The 13,628-nt window shown below is 43.5% G+C and overlaps 1 protein-coding gene across 1 annotated transcript in view; it reads right to left on the bottom strand.

Moving 5' to 3' along the window:
• Window positions 1–13,628, bottom strand: part of USP4 (ubiquitin specific peptidase 4) — a gene marked incomplete at both ends in the record, with an annotated part of 45,457 nt that overhangs the window by 22,434 nt on the left and 9,395 nt on the right. Inside the window, 2 exons of the mRNA XM_082004606.1 lie at window positions 8,125–8,242; window positions 8,893–9,036. Coding sequence (XP_081860732.1) covers window positions 8,125–8,242; window positions 8,893–9,036 — 262 coding nt within the window. The remainder of the gene's footprint in view (window positions 1–8,124; window positions 8,243–8,892; window positions 9,037–13,628) is intronic.

The raw sequence follows: 13,628 nt of genomic DNA on the forward strand, positions 1-13,628 counted from the left end.
TGAATATGTAATTAGTTTAAAAAAAAAATCAGTTGGGAGGGTGCGATACTGTAACCATTGCAACTCAGAGCATGGTTGAAATAAAAAAGAAACACCAAATACCACAGCCTTCCAAAGACTAACAGCTCATTTCTGAAACATGGCTTCTCTTGCAGGTGCCACACTGACTTCTGTCCTATACAGTGTATTTGCCCCCAGGTGTAAGCTTTCCCTCTAGAGCAGTTTCTACTAGCTTAAGGTGTAAGGCTCACTGGTCTGCAGCTCCTTGGTTTTCCTTCAGAAATTTCTTTAAAACTGGCATCTCATTTGTCACCTTCCATTCCTTTGGTGCAGAATAATTTTAAGTATTTCTTTAAAGTTACTGTATTTAGTAGTTCAGGAAAGCAAATAGCAAACAACCTTCTGAAAAAAACCTACAGAGTTCTGGAAGGAAGATATCTGCTCTTGGTATTATGTCCCTCCACATTTTGTTAATTTGTTCTATAACTTCCACTGACACTTCAATTTGCATAGAGTCTCTCGGTGTAATACTGAAATCTGACAAAAAAAACCCACAAGCCTGCAAGTGCCAGAAGAGTAAAGATTACAATCAGAGACCTGCCAATATTCACCAATTCCTATAATTAATGTATGTAGATCTGGTTTTTACCACATTACTGAGGTGGTAGTGCAGGCTACCTTACTGATGCATTACACAGAAATCTGCACAGAATGGGTCAGGAAGGTCTTTAGGGATGTTGCCTCAATGTTCTCAAGTCTACATTCCATATTCACTCTCTAACCTTGAAATCTTTATAAAAGGAACAGTGAGAATAAGAGGGGACCTTGTTCCTCCTTAAGGTGAAACATAAGCTATTCATTGTCCTACAAAGAACCAAATGGCATTAAAAAAAATCCCCGTTAAAAAGTTTAAAGGCAGGAAGGATACCACTCCATACCTACCCTCCCGTACATATACTTATTATCAGTGCATCATGATAATGATTTAATACATCCTGGGAAATCACCATAAACCTCAGAACACAAGTGAAACTAGCACAGGAAGCAGGTTCTCTAACTCAGTAATTCAAAGACTCAAAGTTTATAGCAAGAAGCAACAATCTGATAAGTAAGGCAAGACTTGGATGTGTGAACAGAGAGAGCATCAAGACTCAGATATGATCAAAATTACTAGGGCTTCAAGGCACTGTAGTACCAAAAAAATATTAAACTGGGCTCTTTGTGAATACCTGATATTTCGGGACCAATAGCAGATGCCTATACAGTACTACACCAGCTGGGTGTAAGTACACAGATCTCCCAGCACAGTTAGCCATGGCAATCTGGAAAGAGTCAGGAAAGTGTAGTCCTGTCCTTTAGCCAACTCCACCTCACTGCCTTGTGGAATTTATTTCCCATCCCAATTTTTCCAGTTCCAATGCCCAAGTGTTAATGTCTTTCTCTGGGCAAATGACATTGAAGTGTTTATAAATTGCTGCTGTTTGACACCAACCTCTCACTGGGAGACTGTTGCTGACAAAATTCCAAGAACTTCCAAAAATTAAGGCAGAAATTTGCATTTAAAAGACTGATGTCTAGAAAATTAAAGCCTAATAGTAAATAGAAGAAAGAAATTGGTCCTTAACATGACTAGTTTGCATGCAAAATTAAGATTGACGTGTGTTTGGATTAATCTACTTTGACAACAAAAAATAATTTTAAAAAAAGTTGTCTCTTAGCTGGAAGTTCAAGAAAACATAATGTATTTGAAGGTTATTTTGGGTTGTATCATGGTAAAGTCACGTCAAACAAAAAAGTGAGGCAGTCCAAGTTTATTGTGGTACCCTGAATACCACATGCATAATGCATTATAGTTATTTCAAGACCTGTTCTAGCTTTCAAAGCTACCACAGAGTGACAGAAGTCATTATGTAGCACTTGTACCACACCAGAAGTTTGCCCATTGCTTAAAGCAAAGTTCATACAAGTTGGCTCATATTTTGTTTTAATCTCTTAGCAAACAACTATCCCTAACAAGTTTCTGCATTTTTTAAAATGAACCAAATAAACCCAAGAGATCAAGTTAAATAAGTATACTAATAATTACTAGCTTTGCGTAACTTAAAAGCTTAACACCCCACACAATGATCCCGAATCCCTCCTGTGGCTTTTCACACTCTTAATTTTTCAAGTCTTTAAACACAGACACCAGAACTACACGCAGTGGTCTGCTCATGTCACTTATGCAGCCCCCACAAGTCAAAACAGCCCCCACGCCAGCCCATTTTTGTCAAAGCACAGCACTGGGACGTTACATTACAGTTAGGCATCTGTTTAGTGTGACTTCCCCACAGCTTTTTCAGAAGCCATATATTTCAGATCCAGTCCTTCATACTGTACTATGTTTCAATACTAACATGCTAAACATAAGCCAAACTAAGTATGAGCTGGTTGGTTTGTTTCTTTCACTCCAGGTTGTCATGGTTTAGCCCCAGCCGGCAACTAAGCACCACGCAGCCACTCACTCACTCCCCCTCCCACAGTGGGACGGGGAAGAGAATTAGGGAAAAAAACCTCGTGGGTTGAGATAAACACGGTTTAATACGACAGAAAGAAAAAAGGAAACAACAATGATAATACCAACAAAGGAACATACAAGAACAAGTGATGCCCAATACAGCAATTCCTCACCACCCAGTGATCGACAGCCCGTCCCCGAGCAGCGATTTCCGCCCCCCGGCCAACTCCAGTTTATGTACTGGGCATGACGTCGTATGGTAGGGAATATCTCTTTGGCCAGTCTGGGTCAGCTGTCCCAGCTGTGTCCCCTCCCAGCTTCCCGTGCACCCCCAGCCTCCTTGCTGGCAGGCCAGCACAAGAAGCTGGACTGTCCTTGACTGCTCAGCAACAACCCAAAACATCAGCACATTATCAACAGTTTCTCATCTCAAATCCAGAACACAGTTTCACCTTAGCTTCTGTGAAGAAAACCAGCTCTATCCTGGCTGAAACCAGGACAGTATCCACCCCTTATTCCATACCATTTACATCATGCCCGGGTCTTGTACTTTTCAATACATTCCAATCATTCGTTATTACTCTTCCTGTCTTTTAATATATACACACAGATATCACTTTCTTAGTCCATGGGCCATCACTTTAAAATGTCTGTGTAGTTCATTCAGTCCATGACTCTGGGCTTCATCCATCATAGCAGTCTCTCAGGGCAGGGGAGATTGTATGTGGTGTTGGATTGTTATCTGGCACGGTCCATGTCCATGATCTGCAGGTCAAAGATGTCGGTCTCGAGGGAATTGTTGGGCGCAAGCTGCTGAAGCCAGTTCTGGTTCCATCACTGCTGCACGTTGCTTAGTTTCAGTGAAGCTCATTCTTCATCAGTCTGGGTGATTCTTACTGTAATACCATTGATACGGTAGATAGCAACCATAGTAGTAATGACATATTGTATTGTGTAACAATTAACATAATACAATTCAAATCATTGACTATTTTCACCCAAAATCAAGTCTCCTTGAGGTACACATCAGACTTCCCCATCCTTCCGCATTACCCACCAAGTGCACCCAGGTCCCTGGGCAAAGGCAATCCCGCGAACGGGTTTGCCTTTGCCTGAGGCAGGAGTAACCCAGACTGTCTTCCCCAGCATATTTCTCACATGCACCACAGGGACTTTATCCCCTTCTACAGTACGTAAAAGTTTTGATTGGGCCGGCTCTATTAGTAGATCCCCTAGTGTTGACTAACCAGGTGGCTTTGGCTAAATGTTTATCCCAATGTTTGAATGTCCCGTCACCCATTGCTCTCAGTGTAGTCTTTAACAGTCCGTTGTATCATTCAATTTTTCCGGAAGCTGGTGCATGATAGGGGATGTGATACACCCACTCAATGCCGTGCTCTTTGGCCCAGGTGTCTATGAGGTTGTTTCGGAAATGAGTCCCATTGTCTGACTCAATTCTTTCAGGGGTGCCATGTCACCATAAGACTTGCTTTTCAAGGCCCAGGATAGTGTTCCGGGCGGTGGCATGGGGCACAGGGTATGTTTCCAGCCATCCGGTGGTTGCTTCCACCATGGTAAGCACGTAGCGCTTGCCTTGGCGAGTTTGTGGAAGTGTGATATAGTTAATCTGCCAGGCCTCCCCATATTTATATTTCAACCATCGTCCTTCATACCAGAGGGGCTTTAACCACTTGGCTTGTTTGATAGCAGCACACGTTTCACATTCATGGATAACCTGTGCAATAGCGTCCATGGTCAGGTCCACCCCTCGATCCCGAGCCCATCTATATGTTGCATCTCTTCCCTGATGGCCTGAGGTGTCATGGGCCCACCGAGCTATAAATAATTCACCCTTACGTTGCCAGTCCAGATCCACCTGAGCCACTTCAATCTTAGCAGCCTGATCCACCTGATGGTTGTTTTGATGTTCTTCGGTGGCCTGACTCTTGGGTATGTGAGCATCTACATGGCGTACTTTTATGACTACATTCTCTAGTCGGGCAGCAATATCTTGCCACAATTCAGCAGCGCAGATGGGCTTGCCTCTGCGTTGCCAGTTGCTCTGCTTCCATTGCTGTAGCCAGCCCCATAGAGCATTTGCCACCATCCATGAGTCAGTATAAAGATAGAGTATTGGCCATTTTTCTCATTCAGCAATATCTAAAGCCAGCTGGATGGCTTTCACCTCTGCAAACTGACTCTCCAGCCGACGAATCAGCTCATGGATGGGGATCAGGGAGTCTCTGTTGGTGTGATATTGCTGCCGGTGCACTGTTGTGGTAGCGATCGGCACCTGTTGTTCTTTGACCCTGAGCAACCCCACCACAGAAGGGTCCTCTGAGAGACCAGGCAAAGTGGACAGCTGTTTAATTTCTTCTGTCTCCAAGGCAGCTATACCAAAAGCCCACCGGTACCCTTTTGGGTCCTTGAAATGGACCAGGATGCACAGAGCCTCTGGGCCAGTCACAATGGGGTGCTTCTGCCACTCACTCCCAGTTAGGCTCACTTCAGCCTCCAGTACAGTCAGCTGTTGGGATCCCCCTGTCACTCCGGAAATACAGATGGGTTCTGCCCCTATATGGCTTGATGGCATCAGGGTACATTGTGCACCGGTGTCCACTAAAGCATTATATTCCTGTGGGTCTGATGTGCCAGGCCATCTAATCCACACAGTCCAATAAACTCGGTTGTCCCTCTCCTCCGCCTGGCTGGAGGCAGGGCCCCTCTAGTCCTGGTCATAGTACTCGTTACCCACTTCTTGTAAATAGGAATCAGAAGTCCCTTCAAGAGGATCAGAGGTGAGATCAGCTCTTCTGTTCTTTCTGGGGAACTGCCCACTGGAAAGTGGAGTGACGATTTTTCTGGAGGAACCTGAACCCCCTTTTGTAATTGTTTTTCCTTGCAGCTCATGTACTCGTGCCTCTAGGGTCGAGGTAGGTTTTCCATCCCACCTCCTCATGTCCTCTCCATAGTCACGCAATTGAAACCACAGGGTGGCTCGTGGTGTGTATTCTCTATATCCTCTCTCTTGAACAGAAGAGCGCTTACTCCTAATGGCTGAGACACTGGTCCGTATGGGTGGAGGGTAGGGCATATCCTCTTTGAATTGCCGGAACTCCCGGGACAGTTTCTCTACAGCAGAGACGCAGGCCTGTAGGGAGGAAGAGAGACTTTCTTCGTATTGCCGGAGTTGGCCAGCCAATTCATCCACCGTTGGTCTCTCTCCGTCTTTCCAGGCCATTACTGCTAATGAGTTGGCATATGATGATGGTGCACTCCGTACAAACTTCCGCCACATAGGTCGCGTGCAATTGACTTCATCTGGATCTCTGGATGATTGTCCATTGTCCAAGTCACCATAAATCACTTCCAGCACAGCTAGCTCCCTCAGGTACTGGATACCTTTCTCCATGGTGGTCCACTTGCCCGGGTGACATAGAACATCTTCCTTGAAGGGATACCTTTCCTTCACACCCGACAGCAGTCGTCTCCAGAGGCTGAGGACTCGTGCACCTTTTCCAATTGCTTTGTCAATGCCCCGTTCTCTAGAAAGGGATCCCAGCTGCTTGGCTTCCCTACCCTCTAATTCCAGGCTACTGGCCCCATTATCCCAGCATCGGAGCAGCCAGGTGACAATGTGCTCACCTGGACGACGGCTGAAATCCTTTCGCATATCTCGCAGTTCACTCAGGGATAGAGATCGGGTAGTTACCGTCTCTTTTATGAGTTCTTCCTCTTCCTCCTCTTCAAGTGATGACTCTCTCTCTTCCCTCTTCCGTACTTGTGATGGCCCTGCTTCAGAGCTCTCTGCCTCCTCACTCTCTTCCTCTGGCTCCTTCTTAGCAGAATGTTCCTCATCTCTTACTAAACGAGCTGACTTCCAAGATTTCTTCTTTTGTATAGGGGCAACTGATACCGAGATGGGCTGGTTCTCTGGTTCAGCCCCAACAGTCTGAGTAGCCACAGTGCCTGTCACAGGGGTTGGAGTAGCCACAGTGCCTGTCACAGGGGTTGGAGTAGCCACAGTGCCTGTCACAGGGGTTGGAGTAGCCACAGTGCCTGTCACAGGGGTTGGAGTAGCCACAGTGCCTGTCACAGGGGTTGGAGTAGCCACAGTGCCTGTCACAGGGGTTGGAGTAGCCACAGTGCCTGTCACAGGGGTTGGAGTAGCCACAGTGCCTGTCACAGGGGTTGGAGTAGCCACAGTGCCTGCCACATTGCCATCAGATCCAGAGAGCCTCTCTCCCCTTTGCATAGTGTTAAATAGAGCTCGGTAGGCATGGGCCAGGCCCCAGCACATTGCAATGATTTGTGTCTCCTTGGAACTGCCAGGCTGACAGCATACTTCTTCCAAATATTCTGCTAGTTTGTCAGGATTCTGCACTTGTTCGGGAGTGAAGTTCCAAAACACCGGAGGTGCCCACCGCCCTAGGCATTTGCCCATGCTGTTCCACACACCTTGCCATTCATAACTATCCAGCCTTGGGGCAGATCTCCAGGTGATATTCTTAAATTGCTTGCCAACCTTAGACAAAATTGAAACAATGTTCCCCAGAAGTAGCAATAGAGGTATTTTAACTAACCAAGGGTGTTCAAAATACTGAAAAATTATTGTGATGAAGGAGGAAACGTTATGATAGAGGGTAGCAAAGGTACCATTCTTCATTTCCTCCATAGAAAGCCTTTCAAAGGCAGAAGTATAATTGCTAATCGTCTCCACAAGACCGTAGCCAAAATACAGTAACAGCTTTAGTACAGAGCTCAGATGATACCACATTAAGCTCAAGGTCAGTGTTCTAAAAACAAAATCGCAGGCAAGTACAGCAGCCCGCAGAAACCAACACCGATCCTTAACATGTACAACAAAGATGAGAGCATCATGCAAATCAAATAAACTGATATTGTGACCTGCAACCGTTATTATCTCAAGCCTCAAGCCCCACGTTGGGCGCCAAAAAGGACTGTCGTGGTTTAGCCCCAGCCGGCAACTAAGCACCACGCAGCCACTCACTCACTCCCCCTCCCACAGTGGGACGGGGAAGAGAATTAGGGAAAAAAACCTCGTGGGTTGAGATAAACACGGTTTAATAGGACAGAAAGAAAAAAGGAAACAACAATGATAATACCAACAAAGGAACATACAAGAACAAGTGATGCCCAATACAGCAATTCCTCACCACCCAGTGATCGACAGCCCGTCCCCGAGCAGCGATTTCCGCCCCCCGGCCAACTCCAGTTTATGTACTGGGCATGACGTCGTATGGTAGGGAATATCTCTTTGGCCAGTCTGGGTCAGCTGTCCCGGCTGTGTCCCCTCCCAGCTTCCCGTGCACCCCCAGCCTCCTTGCTGGCAGGCCAGCACAAGAAGCTGGACTGTCCTTGACTGCTCAGCAACAACCCAAGACATCAGGACATTATCAACAGTTTCTCATCCCAAATCCAGAACAGTGTCTCACACTGGCTTCTGTGAAGAAAACCAGCTCTATCCTGGCTGAAACCAGGACACAGGTGCAGTCTCCTCATTGAATCACATTAAAACATGCTTTTCTTTCCACAGATTTTAATCCACAATCTCTGCGAGACTGCTTTTTTATTTATTTCTAAAGAGGGCTCTTGCCAATTCTTACCTGTAACGCAGAATTCATGAAGCAGGTATTTCCAAGGTTACTGAGTCCACAGAGTCCAGGTTGTGAGAGGGGAGCACTGTCCCTACAGTTGTAAGAGTTACAGACAAATCCAGAACCTCTGGAAGAAAGACAACACAGTGAACTCCACAATGAGTTTACCAAGTCTCAACACTGTTTAAGAGTCACATCAAATCAGAGTCAAAACACTGTTTAATGAAATTGTTTAACCAGCCTACATGTTTCTGCTGCTTCATAGTGTCTAATATTGAATACCAGGAGCATGAAGTATATGTGCTAACTTGGGAAACGTTAATCATTACACAGTCTATTATTAATTTATGGCTCATAACACATCAATTTTCTCTGTCTACAAATACACAGCACACTACCCTAATGCAGCAAGAGTCTATATGAGAACATATGATATATTCTAAGAGCTAATAAAAAAAATTATGATCTCTACCTGGAAAGGCTTCTACTACACTGGCAGATGGAGAAAAGAATGTAATCCCTTCCCTCATACTCCCAATCGCCTCAAAAACAGGCAACGCCCTAGCAGTTAGTAAACTCTGGAACATGTGCTACTTTTGCAAGTGAGGAAGGAATAGCAGAACGCAGTGGTTTCAAAAGCAAAGTTTGATAAACAGGCACACAAGAGTAGCAGAACTCCTCACAGGGCACTATCTCACTCCTTTTCTATACAGGCAAGGATGCACAGGATTATTCACATGAAGGACAAAGAAACAAAAAGAACATTCCTGCTCTTACCCCCTGCCCAGGTGGGAGCTGCTCAGTCCATAGGAGTTACTGCTATCACCGTTAGTAATGACAGAAGTGGCAGACACTGAGGAATAAGAACTTGCTGATGATTTTGAAGAGGTAGTAAAGTTTCTGCTAGTTGCAGTGCTTGATCTGGGAGAAAGGAAAAAGAAGTAGAAACAGTGCTACTACTTTTTTTGCCCCCAGCCACACCTCCCACAAAACTCCAAGGACTTGCCACAGTATGGTTAGTTCCCACACATAGAATTTACTGTTTTGATCTGTGTGATCACACTTGCAAACACTTGTCTGGAACAGAAACCTCAGATAAAAGTATCAGAAGCAGGAGTAACAATTCTTGCTTAAAGCAAAATATGGATCCCAGCCTGAAGTAAGTAGGTAATTCGGATGGCATGAGTGACAAGGAAGCAAGCTTTAAGTTTCAGTAAACCACCTTAAGCAAGCAAAAAAAATCCCAACCCTAAGAACACAAAACACTTGCCCCACATTAAAAGTGACAAAGTCAGTCCTTCCCTACTTGAAACCCAAATCACCCACTCAAACAGAATGTTAATGAGTAAGAAGAAAACCTGAGCGGGCACAAAACAGTTTGTTAACTGAGCCTAGTTCATACAGTTACATTGCTTGGAGGCATGACACACTGCTATGTGCCAGCAGCGCGCATAGCGATCCTCAGCATTTTGAGACTGGAGATATTGAAACAGATGAAAAAAGTTCATAAGGCTCAAGCCTACGTGGTTGTGAAAGCCAGGTTATTCCAGGCTGCTACTCTCCTAGTCCAGAAAAGAACCGGAACACAGTGTTACAAAAGACCAACAAGGCACTAAAAGTCAATGATGTTCTGCCATAGACAGCTTTAGCTCCACAAAAAAAAAGCAAAATCATAAGATAGCACTACCTAAATAAGCTTAAAGAAACTATTTTCATACTAATTAATTTCTCTATAGCAAGATTTAACTGGGAAATAGTCTATTCCCTCCATCTTTGCTTGATTAAACATGCAAAACTTAGGTGCTGGACACCACCCGTGACACAACAGTGGCTAACACACCCAAAGCACAGCAGAGCACCAGAAGAGGACAGTGCCCTCAAGCTTTAGCTTGTTCTTTTTCCTCTGTTACTATGGCCCTGATTCTCAAATAATACAAACTAAAAATGCATATTCATAGCTCAGATACTACTAAGAAAACAGTCTCGGCAAAAGTCTGGGGAACAAAAACTAAAGGACAAAGAACAAGCCATAATGGCCAAGAGGAGGCAGAACAGCTGGACAGCATTACCAGTTTGGAAATACAATAGCAGTAAAAAAAAAATACAGAAGGAAACAAGTTACAACATGAGCTTCCAGATGAAAACGCAAATCCCAAACGCAGTCTAAACCTAAAGCATGCTTAAAAAAAACAGCCAGCACAACCAAAATGTATACTGGAAAGCATATTAGAAAGAGTGAGCAGATCTACCAAAATAACTAAGACAACAAGTGTTTCTGGGACAATACACAACCCTCTAGTCATTACATGTTGGAGGTGGAACTTCAAGACTACCTGGACACAAGATCAACGAGAGAACAAGAAGATGTAGATTAAAACAACAATTATCAGACTCATGCTCCACGTTTGGGAGTTTCAAGGGTTAAGAACAAAATAACTGAGCTAACAATAGCCTGGAAATCCATTAAGAACACATTTTAAACAGTTTCAATTAGAAGTCAATTATCTAGAATCAAAGAAGGGCAATCTAGAAAATGCTAGACTTAAAATGTAGCATCTCTGCTTCACATGCTTGACCCCAGCAAGAGAACAGAATAAGACACTCGGAAAAGAATATGAAGAAAATCTAATAGGAGAAAAGAAAAGGAGGATGACCTCTTAAGCGATTTCAAAATTCCCAACAGAAGCATAGAGGCAGTGCATAATCAGGAGTCAGGTTGCAACTGAGTTGGCAAGAGTTCCAAGCAGTACTTCAACAGTACCCTACGCACAGAAAAGACTAAGAACTATGGAAGAAGATAAAAAAAATAATCAGAGAGCAAAGATAAGAAACAAGTCGGCATGAGGTAAGGTCTACCTACAAAGTCATCAAGGATCTCGAGTGAATTCCTGTTAGAAAATTGGAAAGCATCATGTAAGTAGTAAAACAACAAGAGAGAGGCCAACAGCTTCCCAAGTGGGGCGGGGGGTGGGAGGAAGAGAAATCAAATGCACCTGGGAAGAAATTCTAAGCATTCTTACATTTTACAAGTTACTCATCCATCTGTAACAACTGAAGAAAGATTGAGGATTTAGTAAATACAGCTGCTCCCCAGCTGCTCCCCCTGATTTCACAAGATGGTCACAAAGGTAGCTATGATTCCAGGTGAAAGGCAGAGACAGCAGCTAAGAAAAATGTTTTTCTCTGAAAGCTTCCCTTTTTAAGCATTCAAGGAGAGGAAGCTACTGTTAGTGACCCCACAATACAGTAGGCTCTCAAGGGGACTGTCTAATTTACACACAGAGGTGACAACTGAAGTCCTGGATGCCAAGCATTCATTCCCAATGCCCAAAAAAATGGTTTCTGTGGAAATGCAAGACTTTGACCTGTCAAAGCCTCTGTCCCCTCCACTGCTGTCTCCCACAGTATGCAACTTCTGCTCCCTTGGAAATGGAAGCCCCAAAACCTTGCTCTGAAGTAAGAGATAAACATAATTTCTTCTTTAAAGTTCATGACTTAGAACCTTACAAAGTGTTCTGCGGTACTCATGGAGTTACCACTGAAACTACTCTCAGTTTGCTTAGTTTGCTCTTTGTAGGAAATCACTACTGCAATGTTTCTGACAGGGATAAACACAATCAGTTACATTTCTCAACAAAATCTATACAGGAGTAAACTATAGCAAAGATAGACTTCATCTAACCATGCAACAGTTCAGGGATTTGAGAAAATAATTTACAGGTTTGAGGATTAGGCTGCATGGTATGACTGCTGAATCAGTCCTCCTGCTTAAGCGCAATTTAAGTGCCTCAAGATAATTCCTGTCTGAGCTAAAATACCTCTTCTAGAAAAATCTACCATCATGGTTTCATAGTGGCCAGCAATAGCCAATCCAGCACACTACAGATAAGCTGTTAAAATGATCAGTAACCCTTACAGTCAGAAGAAACTTGCATTTCATTTGCAGCATGAGTATCTGGCTTCATCATCTGGACATTGGTTTGTGCTCATCTCCATCTGCTGCTTGTAGAGTTTCTTCTTCAATTTCCCTTTCTCATATCCCACAGAAGCTTTTAAGTGTTAAAATTACCTTTTAAATTTCTCACTGATATAGTACTTTCACTTCTAAGTCTTCTAGCACAAAAATTATTTGCTAATTCTTCAACAACTCACTTGGCTCCTTCTGAAATCTCCCATTAGTCCACTTTTCAAATTTGTTGACAACCTCACAAGCACACGATCATTCCACATGCAGTTTTCATTCCAGTGTGCCCGTTACCAAAAAGTCTTCTGGTACACACTTAACATTTCCCTACTGAACTACTGAGGTTATTTGTTTGTTTTTGCCTCAAGGCTGCTACAGGAGCTCACATTCAGGAGACTGGACCAGGACTGGAATCCCATTCCCACAGAGTCCAGTATGTATTTCGGGCTCATGTTCTTCATCTCCACATACACAACTTCATGCTTCACAATACTGATGCACATTGCCCCTAGTCTGCCTATTAAAGACAGACGTTTCACATCTTGCCATGCAACCTTTCAAAAACCCACACAAATGGCAAGTGAGGAGAAATCTGGAAACTAGCAGCACGAAGAGGACAAAGTTAGATTAATCTAGTACAGAAACTGTGAGGCCATATGGTTGCTAAGCAGAAAAACTGCTAAGCTGAACAGCTTGAAAAAATATTTTAAAAGGCTTCCAAGTGGTTGGAAGATAGAGATAGAAAAAGTATTTCACCTTAGTTGAGGCTACTTTTAGAGCATACAGTAGAATTAGACTTCCTCCTTTAAACTACCAATATTAAAAAAACAAAAGAAAAACAAACCCTTAAAAACATTGTGACAAAATATTTTTGTCGAAGCAGGAAAAGCTAGAACTTATATTTAATTGGCAAAGCAGAGGCCATAATGGATTTTCATTTAGAAAGTTCTTACATGCAAAAGCCTCCTTAACTTATCTTACAAACTCAATACTACTCTGAAAGCATGGCATCCACTGCAAACTCAAGCACTTGAAAGTCATGTAATAAAGATCTGCCCACCAAATATTTAGCCCAGCTGCTGATGGGGTCCTCTAAAATCATCAGTACACAAGGAACTGGGGGAAGGAGATCAGCTTTAAGTATGAAAGGACATTTAATGATGGTACTATGTACATACAAAATACATATCAACCACCGAGGTCTTAAAGTTGTACAGTAATTTCTGGCATCTACTATCAGTGAATGTTCTATCAGGTTGAACAGATCAAGACAGAGTAGTTGAGAAAAGCCACATGTGTTACAAGATGGGTGAACCAAGCAACAAGTCCTCAACGTTTTTACTGAGAACACTGAGCAGGGAGTGAGTCCACCAAGTAAACAGTACCATCAGTAAATAGAAGAGCAGGAAGATGAAACAGCAAGAAAATTCTAGCATCAAAGAACCTCTTTACCACAGAATTACTTTCTGTAGAATTAATACAGTGTAACCTACCCTGAAAACCTTATCAGTGCACAGGGTAAGACACTCATACTCTTCTGGGCTGGGAA

This window comes from Phaethon aethereus (assembly GCF_964289735.1).
Source record: "Phaethon aethereus genome assembly, chromosome: 11".
NCBI classification, from domain to species: Eukaryota; Metazoa; Chordata; class Aves; order Phaethontiformes; family Phaethontidae; genus Phaethon; species Phaethon aethereus.